Source organism: Oncorhynchus mykiss, chromosome 20 (genome assembly GCF_057628025.1).
Source record: "Oncorhynchus mykiss isolate SJ-2025 chromosome 20, ASM5762802v1, whole genome shotgun sequence".
NCBI classification, from domain to species: Eukaryota; Metazoa; Chordata; class Actinopteri; order Salmoniformes; family Salmonidae; genus Oncorhynchus; species Oncorhynchus mykiss.
This window is the reverse complement of record NC_143041.1, coordinates 14,037,566-14,060,061: the sequence shown is the minus strand read 5'-3', so window position 1 is coordinate 14,060,061 and position 22,496 is coordinate 14,037,566. Positions and strand designations below refer to the sequence as shown.

Sequence of the window (22,496 nt, the reverse complement as noted above, 5' to 3'; positions counted from 1 at the left end):
CACAGACAAGTTATATTTGCATGATTTTGCATAATTAATTAATCATTGCTGTTTTGCTTCATTCTTTTGACCGACGAATACTGTTTCATAACATGTGACAGGCCAACACCTCACGAGGCTTCTTCTCTCTAAGCTGAGACCTTGAAACTGAGATATCTTTCATTTCTTTCTCAAAACAAGGTCTGGGCGTACTGCCAAATTGCAGATCCTGATTAAGTGAAGATTTGTACAGTCAGCCACTTGCAAGAACACAGAAATAAAAACAAGGGATAAAAGCTTAAGTGTCAATGTATGCCGATGACTCAAGTTTTTTTCTTAAGAGCACAATCTGGATCCCTGCACAGTCTCATTGAGGATCTTGATCCCTTTTCTAGCCTCTCTGGACTCAAATGTAATTATGACAAGTGTACCATATTACGTATTGGATGGTTAAAAAAAACAGTGTTTTCACAACCTTGTAGTTTACCAATAAAATGGGCAGATGGTGAAGTAGACGTACTTGGTATTCACATCTCAAAAAATAAAAATGAATTGACCACAATCAATTTCAATTGAAAGTTAGCAAAAACAGATTATTTAACCATGGAGAGGTACATACTTGTTGTTTATGGAAAAATCACATTGATTAACACTGGTTTTATCACAGTTTACTTACTTACTAATGGCGCTGCCTACTCCAGACAACTCGTTTTTTTAAATCATAAGAGCAAAAAATATTTCATTTTATTTGGAAAGCTAAGCCCGACAACATTAAATGTGCCTATTTATATATGAGTTTAAAGCTTTAAATATGACAGCTTTAAACCTCTCACTGTACAATAAGTGATACACCAAAATGGTCCTGTAGATCATTAAGAAAGGCTCATCCCTTGTTCAACATTTTTATTTTTGCCTTTATGCAGATCACAACTTCTCATTTTCAACTAATTGAAAATGACATGTTGTTTAAAGTATCTCCCTTTCTTAAACAAGCCATACAAAGCCGGTTCCAATTTCAGTTTTATCCTCCAGAAAAGATAGAGCACGTATTACAACAAATATTATGTTTAAACTCAAATTTACTCATTAATTTAAAAAAAAACATTCTTTGTGGATTTTTTTAATAAAATTTTGATTTTATTTATTAATGATATTATGAATAGAAACGGTGGAGTTATGTCACATATGAAGCTATTGAAACTACATGGGAATGTCTGCTCAGTCCAAACTTATAACCAACTGATTGCAGCATTGCCACAAAAATGGAGGAGACAAGTGGAAGAGGGAGAAGGTAGGGAACTTGTTTGTCTGACATATATTAAAAATACAAATAGGCTGAAAAGAATTGGCATAAATAGAAATGTAAAGTTTTATTTGAGAACAAAAATATTTACAGCTGTGCCATACACATTCTGGTATATGTAAAATGTACATGTAAAATGTATGTATGTATGTATTGCAGAAAAGCTGTAAAAACTAAAAGGATTTGTGTCCTCCGAAGAGGGGATGGGCTAATAAGAAAAAAGGAAAAAAGAAACACCACCTCAGGTTATTAATAAAGATGTTGTTGTATTGGAAGACTTGCCCTGTGTGCGTTTGTGCTGATTCATTCCTGTTTGTTTTTGTGTTTCCCTGATGTATGATGATCGATCTTTCAGTATACATAACTGGTACTCACTCTCATTTCTCTCTCTCTCTTGTTCACTCTCATTTCTCTCTCTCTCTCTCTCTCTCTCTCTTGTTCACTCTAATTTCTCTCTCTCTCTCTCTCTCATTTCTCTCTCTCTCTTGTTCACTCTCATTTCTCTCTCTCTCTCTTGTTCTCTCTCTCTCTCTCTCATTGTCTTTCTTTCTCTCTCTCTCTTGTTCTCTCTCTATCTCTCATTGTCTTTCTTTCTCTCTCTCTCTTGTTCTCTCTCTCTCTCACTCTCTTGTTCTCTCTCTCATTGTCTTTCTTTCTCTCTCTCTCTTGTTCTCTTTCTTTCTCTCTCATTTCTCTCTCTCGTTGTCTTTCTTTCTCTCTCTCTCTCTCTTGTTATCTTTCTTTCTCTCTCTCTCTCTTGTTCTCTCTCTCTCTTCCATATCTTTCCCTTATCCATCTCTTTTTCTATGCAGGTTGTAGTTCTCTCCTGAACCCGTTCAGTTGTTGCTCTATCACCCCTCTGTGTAACACTACGGGAGGCTGTGCCCTGGGACAGTACTGGTGCCACCTGTTGGAGGCCTGTGTCCCTGTCACCAGCCCCTGCAGTCCCTACAACCAGTCCCCCTCTACAGGGGAGCGCAGCTACCCCCTGCCCCCCAGATACCTTGACATACCCCCCTTCTACCACCTGGTGGCAGACCTGCCCATGAGAGTGGCTCCTTGCTCAGAGCCTGCTCATATTAGTGTATGTGTGACGTTCTTATTTACAGAGGGTTTCTTATGTACAGTTCTTCTTTACATGCTTTATGCTTTGGATAAGTCGAATCAATGAAATTCAAATAATTATGCTTCATTCTCTCTCTGTCAGATCCTGCCAGAGAGGGAGATCAGTGTTTACCCCGATGACATTCTGTCCATCCAACACACCGGGAGACCTGGAACCTTCCTGAGTTGCCGTGACAACGCCTCCTCATCCTCCTCCCCCTGGAGACAAAGCTACCTCTCCCTGCAAGGGGCGGAGTGGGGGGGCTGGTGGGAGGGGGGGCTCTCGTCCCCGCCGGATGGAGGGCAGTGGGTGGACGGGGTGGTGTGCGACCTACGGGTGCTGTACGTCGACACACTGCATGGGCATGGCTATATTTCAAGTTCGGGCCAGAGTGAACTTAGTGGCTTCACTCACATTGGGAACATCAGTACGCCCATAAGTATGACCCCTGAAACCTCAGCTCCTGCCCCAGCAAAAAGTCAAATTTCTGGCCTTTGTATGATCCATCCTCTGCCTGATGGAGACAACCAGATCCATATATTGGTTGACACTCCTATACTCATTGTGGTTAAAATATTCTCTGGAAAAGGGGCCACCAGCTCCTGGTTGGCTCCGGTGCTCCAGACAGGGGTCCCCTTCCTCCCGTCCTGCCCAGGAGAGTTACCTGACTCCTGGCCTGGTTGTGAGAGAGACTCCCCTGACAGCTGGTTCTCCCACATGTCCCTGGTGCTACCCTCAGTGGGCATCCACACTCTAAACGTCAGTGCTGTGAATGGAGTGAGTGAACAGAGTACCTGTGTACAGGTGTGTGTTTATGAGCCGGTGGCTGGGCTCAGTGTAGAGCCACATGGACATCTGAGGATGCTGGTGGACTTGTCACAGGTGAGTTAGCACGACTAGTTGTATTGTTGTATTGTATTTTATAGTATTTATTTGAAAATCTGTGTTTTCTTTGTGCATCTTTGAAAATAATCTGATTTTCTTTCATTTATTTGTTCTGCTGATCACGTCCCTGCTACTGTACTGAAATTATACATTGTCACCGTTCCCTGTTTTTTCTAAGGCATTTACAGCCACGGCGGAGACTGGTTCCTCAGTAAAGTATACCTGGGTGATTGACAAGCTGGATAAGTTTTCCTATGAGGGAGACACCTATAGTGTGATGTTCAAGAAGCCAGCTGAGTACAAACTGAAGGTACTAAGCTCATACATTTCATATAATTCATATTAAGATAAAACAACCTTGTTTTTTTAAATATATAATACCGATATAACAGAGTAAAGTGCCCATAGAGCCTCACTAATAACTTGTCTCTGTTCCTCCAGGTGACTGCAGCCAACCCTGTGAGCTCCCAGACCCTAGAGGTCACTCTGACTGCTGACACCATGACACCTCTGGCCGACCCAGAATTCCTCTCTGTCAAGGAGGTTATCGCTGTGGCCGCACTGCATCTCTACACTTTCAGGGTCAAAGTTGATGTCTCCCTAGGCGTCACTTTCAGGTTAGGGTCATTTTCTGTTTCGCAGAAGTATTCGCTTGGAGTGATATTACATCAATGAGGGTAGCATATCTGTTTACTCCATATTTTCTCTCATTGCTGGAAGTGGTGTTGGAGGTCCAGTACGGGGCACTCGTCCCTCTGGTGTAAGGAGATCCCATTGCCCCAGGGCAGTGAAGGGGACATTGCCCTACATAGGGTGCCATCTTTCAGATGAGACTTTTAAAAACCCTAAGCTATTGAATATTATTTCCTGTAGGTGGTCTTTTGGGGATGGCAGTGTCCAGGAAAACCACACCTTTCCTGCCCAGTCTGAGTCCCAGGACAGGCCAGTGGAGCGAGGAGTGAGACAGGTGTATGTGCAAGACTCTGTGAGCCATGTCTACCTACAGCCAGGTAAACATAACTCTACCAATGTGTAAATTATTGGAATTCATTCTAATAGTATAGATGCTTGCATATCACTCCTCTTTCCATTCAATACAATAGGGTATGTCTCCATTAATCTACAGTGCCTCCTGAAATATTCAGAGCCCTTGACTTTTTCCACCTTTTGTTAGGTTACAGCCTTATTTTAAAATGGATTAAATGTAATTTTCCCCTCATCAATCTACACACAATAGCCCATAATGACAAAGCAAAAAAATTTTTTTAGTCTTTTATAATTTATATAAGAAAACAGAAATATCACATTTACATAAGTAGTTAGACCCCTTACTCAGTTCTTTGTTGAAGCACCTTTGGCAGTGATTACAGCCTTGAGTCTTCTTGGGTATGATGCTACAAGCTTGACACACCTGTATTTGGGGAGTTTCTCTCATTCTTCTCTGCAGATCCTCTCAAGCTCTGTCAGCTTGGATGGGGAGTGTTGCTGCACAGCTATTTGGGCCACTCAAGGACATTCCGAGACTTGTCACGAAGCCACTCCTGCGTTGTCTTGGCTGTGTGCTTAGGGTCATTGTCCTGTTGGAAGGTGAACCTTCGTCCCAGTCTGAGGTCCTGAGTGCTCTGGAGCAGCTTTTCATCAAGAATCTCTCTACTTTGCTCCGTTCATCGTTGCCTCGATCCTGACTAGTCTCCCAGTCCCTGCCATTGAAAAATATCCCCACAGCATGATGCTGCCACCACCATGCTTCACCGTACGGATGGTGCCAGATTTCCTCCAGACGTGACGTTTTGCACTCAGGCCAAAGAGTTCAGTCTTGGTTTCATTAGACCAGAGAATCTTGTTTCTCATTGTTTGAGAGTCTTTAGGTGCCTTTTGGTAAACTCCAAGCAGAGTTTGTGCTTTTTACTGAGGAGCGGCTTCGGTCTGGCCACTTTACCATAAAGGCCTAACTGGTGCTGCAGAGATTTTTGTCCTTCTGGAAGGTTCTGCCATCTCCACAGAGGAAATCTTGAGCTCTGTCAGAGTGACCATGGGGTTCTTGGTCATCTTCCTGACCAAGGCCCTTTTCCCCCTGATTGATCAGTTTGGCTTGGCGGCTAGCTCAAGGAAGAGTCTTGGTGGTTCCAAACTTCTTCCATTTAAGAATGATGGAGGCCACTGTGTTCTTGGGGACCTTCAATGCTGCAGTAATGTTTTGGTACCCTTCCCCAGATCTGTGCCTCAACAAAGTCCTGTCTCGGAGCTCTACGGACAATTCCTCCGATCTCATTGCTTGGTTTTTGCTCTGACATGCACTGTCAACTGTGGGACCTTATATAGACAGGTGTGTGCCTTTCCAAATCATGTCCAATCAATTGAATTTACCACAGGTGGACTCCAATCAAGTTGTAGAAACATCTCAAGGATGATCAATGGAAACAGGATGCACCTGAGCTCAATTTTGAGTCTCATAGCAAAGGGTCTGAATACTTATGTAAATCCTTTTTTAAAAATGTTTATGTAACATTTGCAAACATTTCTACAAACCTGTTTTTGCTTTGTCATCATGGGGTATTGTGTGTAGATTTTCTGAGAAAATTGTTTAATCAAATCAATTTTCGAATAAGGCTGTGACGCATCAAAACGTGGAAAAAAGAAAGCGGCCTAAATACTGTATATCACTCTCACTCTGTCTCTCACTCATACAGATGACTACACACTGACTGTACAGGTCTACAACCAATACGACAACATCAAGGGGGCCACATCACTGAAGGTACGGCCTCCATTGACTCGTATACTCATCTCCCCATCTCCTCCGGTTCCCCTGGTCAACCAGACCTTTCTTCTTGAAGCCTCTTCATACCCATCTCACTACGGAATCCTGTACACTTGGAACTTTGGGGACGGTTCAAAGGAAATCCAAGGATTCCACGGCAAAGTTAGCCATGTTGCTCGGACCACTGGGGTTTATAACATGACTGTGTGCGCTAACAACACCTTGACTGCACTGACAGCCTGGGTGGCCGTGGCAGTGGTGGAGAAGGTATCTGGACTCCAGTTGAGCTGTAGTGGACCCAGTGAACTGAAGTCTGTAACTGAAATCAAGGGCAAAGTGGCTTCAGGTTCCAGTCTTCACTGGGACTGGGACTTTGGTGATGGGTCTGGACATAAAAACATCACAGACAACTCTGTATCCCATGTCTATGAGTCCCCAGGGAGTTACACAGTCAAAGTGACCGTGTCTAACGCAGTCAGCCAGGCTAGCCAGTCCATCCGTCTGGAAGTCTACAGGTTGGCCATCAGTGGAATTCTGCCATCGGAGTGTTCCGAGACAGAGAAAGAGATACCGCTCCAAGCACTGGTGGACGGGAATGTTTCCATGCTGACTTTCCATTGGAATTTCGGGGATGGATCACCTTTGTCAGTACAGAAGGGGAAGTCTGTTGTTACTCACACTTATTCAAACTCTGGGGTTTATAACGTTAACGTAACTGTTCTCAGTATAGTAGGATATGTATTTTATGATGCCAACGTTTGCATTGAGGCCCCCATTACCGGGATAACCATCCACCCATCACATGATGCTGTGGCAGTAGGAAAAGAGGTGTGTTTTAATGCAGTTGCTGCCCCCAAAAGACAGCCCACTGGATATCAGTTTCTGTGGCTCAATCATTCATCCAACAGCTCTCCTATAAGAGGACTGGCTCATCATTGCTTTGTGTATAATGAGGAAGGGATCCATGATGTTTCAGTGATGGCAAGTAACAAAGTCAGCCAGAGCATAGCCAAAGCCACGGTTGCTGTGCAGAAGCCTGTGAGTAAACCATCCATAGCACATAGCAGTCAAAGCAACACACTGACTGTCAATGAGAAGATGACACTTTGGGTCAAGAGTTGCCCTGGGACCAATGTTTCTGTGCAGTGGGACTTTGGTGACGGCTCACCACTGGCAAAGAGTCTAAATGTTTCCCATGTCTTTACTTCTGCTGGCAGGTTTACAGTCAAGGCCACAGCTTCTAATGCAGTTAGCCTGGATTCTGTTAACCTGGAAGTGAACGTACTGCTTCCCGTGTCAGACCTGAAGCTGAAAATCAGCCAGCCATTTGCAGTAGTAGGAGAAAAGACTGTCATAACAGCAGTTGGCAATGTTTCAGGTCATGTCAATTTCTACTGGTCAGTGGATGGCCCTGATACCACCACTGAGCTTGGGATGTCTCACTTTCAGTATGTGTTTCTTAAAGCAGGTGTGTATCAGGTCAAAGTCACAGCCCAGAACCTGGTGAGCCAACAGGAGGCAGCCATTTTGATTATAGTTTTAGAGAGAATACAAGGGCTTCAATTCTCAAGTCTGACATCCATGAGCTACATACCAACCAGAGAGAGTGTCTTGCTCACTGCGTCAGTAACACATGGCTCCAATGTCACTTACCATTGGCTAGCCAACCAGAGAGGTGTGACCCAAACTGGCAGTGTTGGTGAGCACTTTGTGTGGTTCACTGAAACTCCAGGTAATATATCTGTTGAGTTGACAGCTTCCAACGGACTTGGTAAGACGACCAGCCGTATTTCTCTAAAGGCAGTAGAGCGAGTTTCAGGGGCTAGAATGTCAACAGCTAGAGACACCATACCATTAGAGAAGTATACCAACATCTCTGTAACTGTGGAGACTGGATCTGACCTTCAGTATCTCTGGAATGTGAACTCAGACCTTTCAGCCTTACAGACTGATGTTCCTTTTCTTCTTTACATGTTTGAGACTCTGGGTTCTTGTTCTGTCAGTGTGTCGGTGCAGAATGTTCTCAGTTCAAGCAACGCCACCAAACATTTCACAGTTCAGGAGGAGGTTAGAGAGGCAGACTTTCAGGTAGGTGGCAAGACACATCCATTCTTTATAACGTCCAATACTCAAGTTGCACTCTATGGATATGTCAATAAAGGGAATGATCGGCACTGGGAGTGGAAAGTTGTTGGGTGTACTGGAGGTGCTCTGGTTTTGGACAACAATCAGTCAGTTATCTATACCTTTACAGATGTAGGGGTCTATAATGTCTCTCTGAACGTTTCTAATGGTATTAGCTGGCAGGCAGTCTCACACAGAGTCACCATCCAGGATGCTATTCAGGGCTTGACTCTAAACCTTAGCAGGTCTACGGTCTGCGCTGAAGATCATATTGCTTTTACACCATTAGTTTCCAAAGGAACCAATGTCAGCTTCTCTTTAGCCTTTGATGAAGTTGAGCCATCATATGACCTTGTTGAGGTAAGCTTCACCACCTCCACCCTCCCAGTTGGGTCTCACTCTGTCACAGCCCGAGCCTGGAACAAGGTGAGCAACTCCCAGGTGTCATTGACCGTCCAGGTGGTTGAGAGGATCGGGGGCCTACGACTGGTCAACTGCTGTTCCACTGCTCTAGAAGCTCTAAAGGAGGTCCCTTTCCAAGCAATTGTCATGAGTGGTTCTCCAACCGATTACACCTGGACGATCCAATTAGAAGGGTTCCAGCCCTTACAGGTCATTGGACAGGAAGTGATGTATACCTCACCCGGAAGTGGTTCGTTGTCTGTGGGTGTGATGGCCAGCAATGTCTTCTGCTCTGAAACCCTGAATGAGACAGCTATTGTTCAGTTGCCTGTGAGGGAGGTCACGATTGTTTGTGATTCTACAGAAAACTTTAGAGGCTATAGTGTCAGATTCTCAGTCACAGTAGATGGTGGCAGCAATTTGAGGTTTCAATGGGGCTTTGGAGATTCAAGTGAAGGAGTTGTCGTCACAAAATCCAATAGAGTGGACCACACATATCTCACTGCTGGAAAATATATTGTTCAAGTCACAGCCTTCAATAACGTCAGCCAGGTCTCCACACAACTGCTCACTGAGGTGAGAGCACTCCAGTGCTCACTCCCTCAGGTCACTTTAGTCCAGGGCCAATCCACAATCGTCAAGTCTAGATCCAGCTACTTTGAAGCAAGCGTAGACATCAAAGGCTGCACTGCATACAAGACCATGTACCTATGGGAAGTGTTTAGGGGGAGTGGCTGTGGAGCTGACAAGACTGACGGCACTCTGGTAACACAAAGCAGTGGGCACCCAGCAATCCAGAACAGCAGTGGACATCCAGTAACCCTGATTAACCTGGTGGGTGTGACTACACCACTGTTGTCCCTCCCTAAGCAGGCCCTGGAGGTGGGCCAGTACTGCCTGGGGTTCACTGTCTCTCTCCAGGGAACCCCTCTACGCCTGTACAGGACGTCCAGGCTCTCTGTGGTTCACAGTTCCCTGGTAACCATCATCAGGGGGGGATCGCATAGACTGGTGTCGAGCCACAGTGACCTGATCCTGGATGGGTCAGAGTCCCATGATCCTGACGAAGAGGAAGGGGAGCTGAACTACCACTGGGAATTCATCACTGAGGTCATTTAAATCAGAATTAGGAACCCTTCATTGCCTTTCTACTATTTAGGTCGAGATTGTTCACTTACATTTATGTTAACTTATATTGCTGTCTCACCTGGATGTTTTCTCATAATTGTACCAATGGTGTCCATTTCTGCCTGTAGAACTCTACTGGGTGGTCGTCCCAGGACCAGGATCAGCTTGTAGGGTATGACAGCAGCAGGTTGACTGTCCCCAGCAGGAAGCTACAGCCAGACAAGCTCTACCTCTTCACCCTCACTGTCCAAAAGGAAGGGAGGAGACCTATCTCTACTACACAGTCAGTGAGTCCCACATTATCTCTACACACCACAATATCTTGATGCAAAAAAGGGGGTTCAGCGAACCATGCTCTGTAAATGGGTTGCTGTGAATTTGACAGTAACTTACAGGCAGCTAGTGGTAGGTAAGTTACTGTTTTTCATATTGCAGTACAACTACTTTAATCTAAATACAGTATCAAAGCAAGTACTGTGTAATGACGCACAGTAAAATACCGTATAATTGACGTACTCTACTGTAAAAAGCAAATGCTACTGTCATCGTAATGAATGAATGAACGGATGGATGAATTAATTAAATTAATTGAAGGGAGATGATGTTTGTATTTTACAGGATTTTACTGTAATTACATGAGATAGGTGCAAGCAGGTTGGCTGCTAGGTAATGTTTTACACATTACAGCATATCAATTAATATTTGGTGTTTTATATAACTTGCACTTGTAGAGGCCTTAATGGTATTTTTCTATCTCAATATCAAATCATTTCTGGGTAACAATGAAGTACCCAACTGGGATTGTTTTCAAATAAAATGGTGAAAAGACACAAAAATAGAAAAATGGCTTCTTAGCAAAGAGCAATTTCTCAAGCAAGAATTTTGCTAGGACTGTCTAGGAGTGGTCTGACTGGGGAGGGGAAAACTAGCTTTTATTGGCAGAGAGGTTTGAAACGCTCTTTCTTATTGGCCTATTAACTAATTTACCAACTGGTGATATCATCCCACAAAAACAGGCTGAAATTTCAGCCGGTCCTTTCAAACAGCTCTTAAACTACAAGGGCTTTTTCACAGCATTATTCCAACCTCAGTGTGGAAATATACATAAAACAGAAGAAAAACTAAATGTTTGACTGCACTGGGCCTTTAAGTAAGGTTTCCAAACTGGAAGTGACTGCAGGGCAAAACAGACAAATGCTCAACCATTAAAAGTTTAAGACTAGCTGCCTCTCCAATCTGTCCCCTATACATTTATAATTGATGGGGCACTACTACCACATACCAGTTAAACTGGTACAGCATTCTCACTAATGGGTACAACAAATATAGCCTCTTACAAGGCGGGCCTCAAAATATGTTAATGAGCCAGAAATAACAATACCATGCACTCGCTAGTGGTCAAAATTACCATATAAAGTTTTCAGTTTCAGTGTGGTTGTGTTATGTTTATTTGAGAGGATACACATGTCAAATACTCCTCCATTCCTCTAGGTGGCGGTATCTAAAGTTGCAGTGCTTCCTGTAAGTGTGGAGTGTGTTTCCTGCAGTAGTCTCTCTTCTTTCCGTGTCAGCCAGAGTCGCCCCATTGTGCTCTCTGGTCGTTGTGACAAGTGTGGCAGCCATGTTCAGGTAAGTTCCCCTCTACGTAGCTAATTGGCTGACCTAAACAACATTTACCGTTTGTGACAAATTAAATAAAGTCAGGCACCATCAGCTGTCATGGCTGCTTTCTGTAGGACTTATGGCGGAAAGTTGATGTATGGTCTTTCTCTTTTCACAGTACAAATGGAGCGAAAAGGATCAGAACGGCGTGACCCTTGACCTGAACCAGGTGACCACTACGGGCAGTCTCTCTCCTGAACTGGTGGTCCGACCGGGGGTGCTGCAGGAGGGGTGTAACTATACCTTCACCTTAAATGTTACCCACCCTGCTGGGGGAAGATGGGGTTTTGCTAGCCTGACCCTCCTGCCCAACCCTCCACCCCATGGAGGGGTGTGTACTCTTACTCCAGGCCCTGGGGAGAACATACGCCTGCTGGAGACTGTGGTAACATACAACTGCTCAGGTAATGGAAACAAAGACTCAAAGATACAATCACATCTTCTTTTGGTGTCTTTGCCATGTTTTACCATGGTGTACCAGATGTTCTGTTTCTACTCTATAGGTTGGCTGGATGAGGATAGTGAGTCCCCCCAGATTATCTATATTCTCCAGGTGGCATTGTCATGCCCAGGCTGGGGCCAAGCCTGTCCCCTTCTCACTCTCTACAGGGGTACGCAGCGTACATTTGGCAGCCTGGTTCCTCTGGGGGAGGCGGGGCCAGAGAAGGACCGGTCAATCATCTCTGTGATCCTACAGGTAGAGGACCACCTGGGTTCAAAGGTCACAGCACTTAACAGGTGAACTGGAGATGAGTTTAAAACTGAGAATGCAGGGAAGAGGTTCCGACCTCAAGAGACCCATGGAGGTTGTAAAAAGACAATTTATGGATGCTTTTGTTTTTTCAGAACTATAACAGTGCTGAGACCTGTGGATGGAGATGGGATCACAGAGTGGCTGAGGAACAAGAGCCAAACCGAACTATCGGGTTTACTTCAACAGGGTAACCCACAGCAGCTCATTCCCTATTCCATCGCCCTCACCAGCCAGCTCAATCAGGTATGAACATTACCTTTGTCTTTACCTGGCTGTGTCTCTCTTCTCCTTAACGTCATCTTTCCATTACCTGTCTATCTCTCTCCTCTCGGTCACAGGTGGATCTGACTTTGAGTGAGCAGGATCTCAGGGACAGGAGGGAGATCAGGGGGAATGTGACACAGGCGCTGGCCTCTCTGTCTGTGTGCTCTCTACAGGATGCAGCCCAGATCAGCTTAGCCCTGGCCCAGTCCACTGTAGGTAACCTGGCCAAAGTCTACTCAGACAGAGTTTGTGCCAATAAAAGCCTGGCAAAAAGACCCACAAATGATACAGATTTGTCCTCGACGCCTGAATGACCCTGTGTGTTGTCTCTTGCAGGCAGTCCCAAGTGAGGTGGCGTGTGAGGGCTGTCAGGAGAATGTTCTAGATTCTGTGGGGAGAATGATCAGGGTTATGGAAGAGCAGACGGGACTAGGAGATGACACAGCCATAGAGACGGGCAGAAATATCCTCCATGTGATAGGTACGGTACCAACTTCTGAGTGGGATCGACGGATACATGCTCACAGAGCAACGACAGGAATTAGCCCAAGATGTTTGACCAAAAACGGTTATTTCTCTCTCTGTCTCCAGGCAATTCGTTGGCTGCTGTGTCCGAGTCCAAGCTCGTCTCCTCTGGTCCTCACACTCACTCTAATGTATCTGAAACTGCAGTGTCAGCCCTGGACCATGCCAGGGCTCTCATGCGTATTCTGATGCGCTCGCGGCCACGCGACGAGGAACCCCTCTCTCTCTCTGCTCCACAGATCAGTGCCGTTGGTTACCATGGAAACCCCTCGGAACTCCTCTGCACCACTGACCCCTTGGTCAACACCCGCCAATCAAACCAGTCCAACAAATCACAATTAAACCCTGACAAGCCAGAGTCATACCCAGCACATCCACCCTGCCAGTTCCTCATTCCCTCCTCTCTCAGTGCCCAGCTCCAGCGTCAGGTCCAGGGATCTGAGGTGGTACAGATTCTCCTGGGTTTGGAAGGGGGGTCTGAGTTCTTCTCAGCAGCCAACCCACCTATTTCTACTTCTCTGGCTGCCATGGAGTTCACCACGCCCCAGGGACAGCCCATACCCATTGCTAACCTGGACACTGACAGATCTATCAGGGTCACTTTGCCCTTAATATATACTGTAGGAAGGATCGGCGCTGGGCATCGGGCTAGTGGAAGTGGGTCTGGATCTGGTGGAATTGACAGAGACGAGGGACGAGCCCCAATGGTTAACTTTACACTCCGAGCCAAAGGGTGGCTGGATTTTACAGTAAGGGCAATGAAGAATATGGATCCCAATGCTGGACTGTACATCTCCTTAAACTTCAGCCTGCTTCCAGGAGCTTCTCTGGTGGGCTCAGGACATGTGAGAATCACAGTGGCCACCCAGCCAGGTCATCCTGCCTCCCATGATTCCCTAGTCAGAGAGCTGACCCTCTCTCTCTCCAGCCAGTCATCCGTGGAGGACACCATCTTCCTCTCTCCTCTGTGAGTGTTCTGTATCTAGACAGTTATGTTTTCCAAAACCTTTTACAAGTTGTTCACGTTTACACCGACAGAATGTTGTGAGGCCTGATTTTCTTCCACACATGGCCTATGATGACATGCCAGTCATTTACTAATGCAGCTTGTTGCCTATTATTTATCTTCGTCCCTAGACTTAACAGCACAGTACAATCTCTCTTTGTGAACCTGACATCCAGTCTGAGTGGAGCTCCAGTCCAGGCCTCAGTGTGTGTGTTCAGCTCTCTTTGCCAGTACTACAGCCCGAGGAAGAGGCGCTGGAGCACTGAGGGCCTCCGGCCACTGGAGGGCAGCACCCTCCACTCAGCACACTGCCTCACCCAGCACCTCACCATGTTCGGGGCCAGTCTGTTTGTCCATCCAGACGCTGTGGTGCTACTGCCACCGGTATGTTTGGGACACTCCTCAGGTTAACACAAGAATTGGTATAGCTCATTAGTACATACAGGGAAAATACATGTTAGCAGCCTTAGATAGATGCTACCTCCTACTTATTCTACTCATTTGTATTACATGTCCCCCTCCATCTCACCACCCCAGTCCAGTGGTCCAATGCGTAATGTGGTAGTGGGGATGGTGTGTGCTGTCCTGGTTCTGATCCACTTCCTCCTGGGTCTGATCGCCCACAAACTGGACCACCTGGAGAGCCTGAGACTATGCCATGTACCACTGTGTGGCCAACCTGGACGCTACAGCTACAGAGTCCTGGTCAAAACAGGCTGGCGACGAGGAGCAGGTAAAGGGACTCGCAGATCTTAGACGACTGGGTAGGTGTAAGCAATAGATCCACTTCTTTTCTGTCGTATTGCTGACAGTTCTCACCGAGCCAGTCCTAACAGTCCTAACGTCTGGGAGGGAACGAGGGTAGGAGAGAGAGAGAACATCTGGCTGAGAAAGCATCGCGTCAAAGTGAAACGCAAACCAGGTTCACGTTCATTTGTACTTCCCATCAGGCACGACGGCCCACGTGGGCATCGGTCTGTACGGGGTGACTAAAAGCGGTTCACGCCACCTGCAGCGGGAGGGGGCGTTCCAACGAAGTGGTCTGGACCTGTTCCACCTGGAGACGGACAGCAACCTGGGAGAGGTGTGGAAGATACGCCTCTGGCATGACAACACAGGTAACCATGACAACACAGGTAACCACTGTAGTCTCGCATTGCAAGACTTCGTAGTCTTGTATTCACTCGCCTACTGGAACACAAGGAAAGCAGGAGATCAAGGCTCCAGGTAGTAAGATTCCAAACAGGTTGACACAACAATACCTGTTTGTGTGTATGTCTCCCAGGTCTGGACCCATCGTGGTACGTGCAGCATGTGGTGGTGTGGGACCCTCAAACAGACCACCTGTTCTACTTCCTGGTAGAAGACTGGCTGTCTGTGGAGAACGACAGGAACGAGGGAGGAGGGACAGTGGAGAAGGAGATGTTGGCCTCCTGTAAGTGCTACAACTCTCTGTATCTGTCTTTACACTCAGGGAGAGCATGACCACCTCCAAGACAGATTTCTCTCTCTCCATCTATCTCTCAGGTCCTGAGGAGCTGTCTCAGTTCCAACGTGTTCTCTCCTCCCAGCTGGCGTTTGGAATGCTGGAGCGCCACCTGTGGCTCTCTCTGTGGGAACGCCCCGCCCACAGCCGCTTCATGCGGGGGCAGAGGGTGACGGTGTGTGCCCTCCTGCTACACCTCTACCTTGCACTAGGGGCATTGTGGTACGGGGCTGTGGGCACAGAGGGGCATAGGTGAGATGGCAGTCTAACCAGAACATTCCAGGTGACAATAGTGTACACAATAGAAGGTTCTTGTGAAAGTGCTCAGGTGGGACTCAATCAATCTCGCACTGTGGACAACTCACTGCGCTGAACAACAACATTGATGTTTTGCCTGAGACTAATTAAGTGAAAGAATCAGCCATTTTAAGGGTGTTGTGTTTTAGTGTACCGGTTTCGGCCCGGTTGCTTGTAACCTGGGAAACGGTTGCAGTGGGGATGACTATTGCCATCCTGGTGTTTCCTCTCCAGTGTCTCCTCTGCTTCCTGTTGCGAAAGACTCACAGCCAGGTACCTCTCCTACATCTCTCTCTCCTTCTCCATCCATTTCTCCTGTTGCCCCGTCAACAAAAAAAAATCCTATGACTGCCTATTAAACCACACATTGTTATCATTTCTGTCAATAAAAAACTTGTGCTTCCAAATGTGGAAAGTCCTTGACGGAGAATATGCTTGGTTCAGCTACAAATGTTGGCTTGGGTTTCCCTTTCCCTGTGTGTGTTTCAGGTAGTGGTGGATATGTCAGTGCCTCCATCCCCTGTGTGTCAGTCAGTGGAGATGGGCGTCCATCTCGGCCAATCAGATCTCTCCTGCTCCTCCTTCCTGTCTTTGCCTGGAGGACCTGATCCGTCAGGCCTGGGTGGAGACACACCCTCTTCTGTAAGAGTGCAAACGCTCACACGTGTCAATGCATGCACGTACACAGATTCACAAGAGAGCCAGAAAGAGCTGTGTAAGTTGTAAACTGAAAAGGCTGAAAAGCTATCTTTTTCTTCTCTCGTAGCTGATGGGAAGCAAGGCATTCAACGCTGAGTTCTGGAATGCCACTAACCTGGGAGTGGAGAAGGAAGGAGATGGAATGACCCTGTGGCCCTCCTGGGAAATAACCTCTGACCCCTTGGGATCATACCTGGGTCATGCCCGTCTGCTGAAGAGGAAGAAAGCCCTGACCAAGCTATGCCTAGCCTCACCCTCCTCACCCCGATTTCTCATCTCCAACCCCCCACCCTCCTCTACTGCACCTGTGGGTCCATCCCAATCCCTGTCTGGCCTGCATCCAGACCACAGCCATGGACACAACCTGCAACCCAATGTCCTTACTCTGTCTGGTGTGTGTGTGTGGGTCCCATATGTGTTACTATGACTCCTGTGTGAATACGTCTAAAATTATTGTCTCTCATGGTGTTTCAGATGAGGACCTGTTGAGGTCTATAGCAGCAGACACAGGAGTGTCCGACAGTCCCTCAACATCAGACAGTGGCCGCTACTCCCCCAGGACCACCTCTCTGTCCCACAGGTAAGACCTGCCTGACCAGTACACTCCAGACCCAAACCCCAGAAAATACCGTATCTGGTCCTGTCTACAGTATATGCTCTGAATATACAGTCCTCCTCCTCTCCTCTTTCAGTGGAAATCAGAGTTGATCTGACTGGACTAGATTGCAGGGAACAACCAGTCCTAGTAATTTGTATAGCACTGTTGCCTGTTGGCAAGGAATACTTCTGAGTTTTACTTATCTCTCTGTGGGTTTTAGCCAGAGCCGGGGCAGCTCCTGCAGTGGCTGGTCTGAGCTGAGTGTGGACAAACCACTCTATGGGACAGAGATCCACAACCCCCCCTGCTCTCCCATCTCTCTGCATGGGACAGGGCTGTTTAGGCCTTCCTCATCTCTCTCTGTCTACTCCATCGCCAGTACCTTCCTCCCTAGCCCCTCCCCTGACTCCACAGACTCTACCACACGCATAGGTGAGTCACTACACAGACTTATCCAAACTTTGTTACGATTCCCTCTTCTTTATGACAAATGTATTACTATGTGGATGCGAGAGTTCACCCTTTAAAACCTTCTATGAATGATGTCTATTTTGCACGAAAATCCTCTGAACTATCTGAATATTCATATCAAACAACTTGATCATATTTTCAGACATCATAGAGCATAGTTTCCTCCATGTTTTTCACCCCACCCAGGTGTGGCCCGTGGCAAGCCCAGCTGGCTGCTACCTCCCTGGGCACTGCAAGTCATTTACCCCCTGGTTGTGTTGTTGCTGGGGGCCTGCCTGGCTGTAGTAGGCCTCTATGGGAGTCACTTCTCTAGCTCAGTGGTCCTGATGTGGCTCATCTCAGCCCTGTCTGCCTTCCTCACCTCCGCTCTGCTGCTGGAGCCTCTCAAGGTAGGCAGATAGAGACATACACACGGGGAGGCTTTTCACCGTACCAGAGAGAGAGAGAGATACGCAACCATATGGCTTCTCTATTTCCTGTAGACCCATGTGATTGTAAAACGTAAGTTGCTGGCTTTGAATCTATTGAAATCTGTTCAGTCTAAGCGGGACTAGACAGGTATGCACCTTATAACCTTATTAACTAATGGTACTGTCCTCTCCTCAGGTGTGTGTGCAGGCCTTGTTCTATGCTGTGGTGTTAAGGCCTGTAGACCCCGAGGTGAATGATCGGCTGGGGCAGGAGACCGTCATTAAGAGGGAGGGGGCCAAGCAGGGGGGCAAGGTGCACCCCCCTTGTGGGTTCGGCCTACTGCAAGCCAAGGAGGAGGCCAGGAAAGTGAGAGCGCTACGATCCCTCATGAAGGTGAAACAGGAAACAAAAAAAACAGCTCCCATACATCCTTATGGTAACCTCTGGAATGAACATATGTGGTGCACTGTTTATGTTCCTAACAACCTAGTACCATTTGGTATTGTACTGGAATTAAAATAACATGCATCTTAATTATTTATCTTCCCTTCTCCTCTCTTGTTCATTCCCTCTGTATACTCACTCTCTCTTTCATTTTCTCTCCTCTCTCCCCCCTCCCCAGCACTGTGTGTGCCACATGTTGTTCCTGTTGGTGGTGTTGATGGTGAACTACCAGGACAGTGTTCAGGAGACCCAGGGAAGACTGCTACACTCTGCCGTCAAACACTCACTGACCACCAACCTCAACACCATCACTGGGTAAGGGCTGCGTGTGTGGTGTGTGTGTGTGCATGTACCCTGTACTGATTTGTGTATTGGTGTGTGTGTGTGTGCGGGGGCTGTGTCCACATGTATCTCTCTGTGTTGGTTTCAGGTGGGAGGGGGCGTGGCAGTGGATGGACAACATCCTGGTGCCACACCTCCATCAGAACCCCACCCTCCACCTGGTGGGGTTACCACGGATACGCTGTATACACACTCCAGACCATAATAATAGAGTCTTTCTGGGGAACAGTAGTTTTACCACACGCCAGCTTCTCTCTGTTCTACACAGCACACACTGGACCACAGCACAGTGAGTTACACACATACGCACACAGACACACGCCAGCTTCTCTCTGTTCTACACAGCACACACTGGACCACAGCACAGTGAGTTACACACATACGCACACAGACACACGCCAGCTTCTCTCTGTTCTACACAGCACACACTGGACCACAGCACAGAGAGTTACACACATACGCACACAGACACACGCCAGCTTCTCTCTGTTCTACACAGCACACACTGGACCACAGCACAGTGAGTTACGCACATACGCACACAGACACACGCCAGCTTCTCTCTGTTCTACACAGCACACACTGGACCACAGCACAGAGAGTTACACACATACGCACACAGACACACGCCAGCTTCTCTCTGTTCTACACAGCACACACTGGACCACAGCACAGAGAGTTACACACATACGCACACAGACACACACCAGTTCCACACAAATGATCCTACATGACTCTTTGTACTCTTTTCTTCTCTCAGGTTAAAGGCTGTGTCCATTGACTTCACCCAGTACCACAGAGAGACGAGTCTGTTTGTGTGTGTGTCTGTTCTAATAGAGAAGACCCAGATACACACACTCATCTCCTCCCTCTCCATCCATCCTCTACTCATCCCCCCATCCTCCTCAGGACCAGACCTGGAGATTGCACTCATGGTAACATTTGATAAACAATTTGTTTGTATAAAACAACACTATTAATCCCATTCATTAGGGATTGAAAAAATGTAAGATCGTCAATAGGCTCCGTTCTGAGACACTCAGTTGGCCACTCGGTTTTGAAACCTTTCTCTCTCCCCCCCAAGGTGCTTCTGCTCCTCTCTGCCCTCCTCTTTCTGGGGGTGGAGCTATGGGTCATGGCTACTGACCGTGCCCAGTACGTGCGTCAGGGCTGGCGCTGGCTACAGTTCCTCCTCGCCTCTTTGTCCCTGGCGATGGCCGCGCTGCGATTCTGCTTCATGTCCCAGGCTGCTTCTTGTCTGTCTCAGCACCGCTCCAGACCAGACTCCTTCACTGAGTTCCACAGCGCCGTCCTGCTGGCCAGGAGGTCCACACAGATATCGGCCATACTGCTCACTTTGCTGGTACTCAAGGTACTGGACAACTTAAAGATAGTTCCTAAAGAATGACATTATTTGAATAGTTCCTAAAGAATGACATTATTTGAATAGTTCCTAAAGAATGACATTATTTGAATAGTTCCTAACTCCATGGGTTAGGAATCAACATCTTGTGCCAGACCATAATAATGGAGTCTTTCTGGGGAACAGCAGTTTTACCACACGCAATGCAAAAATGCAACAATGTGTGTTTCAGATGGTGGGGACTCTCAGGTACGTGCGGAGGTGGGTGGTGTTTGGTCGAGTGCTTCAGCGGGCATGGAGAGAGATGGCTGCTGTGGCTCTACTATTGATCTTACTGCTGCTGCTCTTCGCTCACACTGGACACATGGTAGGAAATGGAAGGTTATGTAATGTAACCAAGGTTCTCTGCAGGAATATGCGAGACACAGCTCACTCTATGGGAATATGCATTTCCTATTCATGCATATATGTTTGTGTCTCAGCTCTTCTCCAGGTCTGTGGATGGGTTCCTGTCTGTGTACCAGGCCGGTGTGTCTGTGCTGTCTGTGCTGCGTGGTCGCCTGGTCCTGCAGAGGCTCAGCAGGGCTCACCCTGTCCTTGGACCCCTCTACGCCCTCTCTCTGCTGGCGCTGGGAGGTTGGCTGCTGGCCCGCCTCTCTGGAGCTGTTCTGCTCCGCACATACAGGGTTGTGCAGGCTGAGATGTACAGGCCAGCCATGGAGTCCCAGGACTACGAGATGGTGGAGTTCTTCATCAAAAGACTAAAGCTCTGGATGGGACTCATTAAGGCCAAGGAGGTATGGAGGAAACTCATTACTTAATTTGATTAAACACAAATTGAAACTTCTGAAATCTCCATCCCTCCCTTCTCTCCACAGTTCAGACACAGGGTGAAGTTTGAGGGCATGGTGGTGCCTCCCTCCAGATCATCCCAAGGATCCTGTCTCTCCACCCTCTCCTCCCCCCATCCCCTGTCCTCCGCCCTCTCCCTGGGTTCCGAAGACTCGGGTATGTCCGACGCTCCGGGTTTAGACGTTCAGCTCAACCTGGACCGCCTGCTGTCTTGCGTCAACGGTCTGCTTTCACGTTTCGACCGCGTCAACCAGCTGACTGCAGACGTTCAGGGTCTGGAGACCCAGCTAGAGGAGGTGCAGAGCAGGAGGAGGAAGAGGAGGCCGCAGAGATTTGGAAGAGGAGAAGAGACAAGTGAAGAAAGAGGAGTAGGTGGAGGGGCGATGGGCAGGAGGACAGCTCTGCTACCCCCTCATTCTCACATCTCCCTCACTTCCTTATCTCCTTCTTCAAACCCAATTACCCTTCTCTCCTGCCCTCCCTCCACCAATCCTTCCCTCCCTCGTGTTCACAGCTCCTACTCTGAGTCTGTCGTTCTCCAGCTTCACCCACACCCACCCAGGGACACTCACCTCTCCGAGGCAACCAAACCCACACAAAGGAGCCCTGGCCTGGGCTTGGGCACCGGGCCTTCCTGGTGTCCTGGAGCCAGGCAGTTTCCTAGACGTCGAGCCTGGCACTCAGGGAGTTCTCACTCTGCTGATGCAGCTCAGAGGCCCCCCCAGGCCCCTGGTGGAGGTGGTAGTGGGGTCAACACGAAGGCCAGGCCCTGTAGTGAGGAGGGGGACAGGAGACGCGCCAGTGAGGGAGTGCCTGTGAAGAGACGGGCCTGGATCTCAGAGGGGCCTGAGACAGACATAGACTGAAACTGAGAGAGGGACTGAGACAGAGATTAAAGTGCCTATTACTGTGGGTATACAGTATCTAGTGTATTAACCTCTAAGTTTCCAGCTATGAATTGCGCTGTATTACTTCAAGAGACAAGTTTTCCCACTGTTGTCTACCTCTTTACTAGAGCTTCTGCATTAGGTATTCTACATGCTGAGGTTGTATACCTTGTACTTCTTGTGTATCTACTGTATAATAAACATTTAAATAGAGCATTATTTTGTAATCTCCAAGAACTGTGGAATATATTTTTCCTGCTGATCAATACCAGAAGTAAGATCGGGTTTGGTGTTTTAATATCCTCTATCTGTAACAAGTAGTGACACACCGCATTAAATAATCACCAAGTTATTTGTTTACGTTGTGAATTTCCTCAAATGTCAAAACAAATCACATTTCGTTTGTCACATGCTTTGTAAACAACAGGTGTAGACTAACCGTGAAATGCTTACTTACACGGAACCTTTTTTCAACAAAAACATATGACACAAGGAATAAATACAGTAAATAACGAATAACAATGACGAGTACAAATAATATGGCTATATAAAGGGAGTACCAGTACCGAGTCCATATACAGGGGTATGAAGTAATTGAGCTAGCTACAGTATGTACATATAGGAAGGGTTAAAGTAACTACAAAACAGGATAGATAAGACAGTAACAGCAGCGGGTTGCCATTTAATTAGCTATTGAGCAGTTTTGTTTAGCAGTCTTATGGCTTGGGAGTAGAAGCTTTTCATGGTC

General features: G+C 47.2%; 1 protein-coding gene across 1 annotated transcript in view; it reads left to right on the top strand.

Annotated features, from left to right (window-relative positions):
* The window catches only part of pkd1b (polycystic kidney disease 1b), a 28,843-nt gene extending 6,745 nt beyond the window's left edge, over window positions 1-22,098 (top strand). The window contains exons 6-38 of the mRNA XM_036955719.2: window positions 2,095-2,366; window positions 2,490-3,269; window positions 3,451-3,582; window positions 3,714-3,889; window positions 4,146-4,282; window positions 5,963-9,669; window positions 9,816-9,974; window positions 11,179-11,316; window positions 11,468-11,753; window positions 11,853-12,087; window positions 12,196-12,346; window positions 12,442-12,579; window positions 12,704-12,848; window positions 12,959-13,859; window positions 14,030-14,282; window positions 14,436-14,631; window positions 14,849-15,016; window positions 15,184-15,333; window positions 15,426-15,636; window positions 15,831-15,954; window positions 16,171-16,323; window positions 16,448-16,772; window positions 16,855-16,960; window positions 17,199-17,410; window positions 17,636-17,838; window positions 18,056-18,253; window positions 18,483-18,619; window positions 18,735-18,935; window positions 19,407-19,581; window positions 19,731-20,018; window positions 20,242-20,376; window positions 20,492-20,806; window positions 20,888-22,098. Coding sequence (XP_036811614.2) covers window positions 2,095-2,366; window positions 2,490-3,269; window positions 3,451-3,582; window positions 3,714-3,889; window positions 4,146-4,282; window positions 5,963-9,669; window positions 9,816-9,974; window positions 11,179-11,316; window positions 11,468-11,753; window positions 11,853-12,087; window positions 12,196-12,346; window positions 12,442-12,579; window positions 12,704-12,848; window positions 12,959-13,859; window positions 14,030-14,282; window positions 14,436-14,631; window positions 14,849-15,016; window positions 15,184-15,333; window positions 15,426-15,636; window positions 15,831-15,954; window positions 16,171-16,323; window positions 16,448-16,772; window positions 16,855-16,960; window positions 17,199-17,410; window positions 17,636-17,838; window positions 18,056-18,253; window positions 18,483-18,619; window positions 18,735-18,935; window positions 19,407-19,581; window positions 19,731-20,018; window positions 20,242-20,376; window positions 20,492-20,806; window positions 20,888-21,727 — 11,747 coding nt within the window. The 3' untranslated portion in view covers window positions 21,728-22,098. The remainder of the gene's footprint in view (window positions 1-2,094; window positions 2,367-2,489; window positions 3,270-3,450; window positions 3,583-3,713; window positions 3,890-4,145; window positions 4,283-5,962; window positions 9,670-9,815; window positions 9,975-11,178; window positions 11,317-11,467; window positions 11,754-11,852; window positions 12,088-12,195; window positions 12,347-12,441; window positions 12,580-12,703; window positions 12,849-12,958; window positions 13,860-14,029; window positions 14,283-14,435; window positions 14,632-14,848; window positions 15,017-15,183; window positions 15,334-15,425; window positions 15,637-15,830; window positions 15,955-16,170; window positions 16,324-16,447; window positions 16,773-16,854; window positions 16,961-17,198; window positions 17,411-17,635; window positions 17,839-18,055; window positions 18,254-18,482; window positions 18,620-18,734; window positions 18,936-19,406; window positions 19,582-19,730; window positions 20,019-20,241; window positions 20,377-20,491; window positions 20,807-20,887) is intronic.
* Window positions 22,099-22,496: the final 398 nt, after the last annotated feature.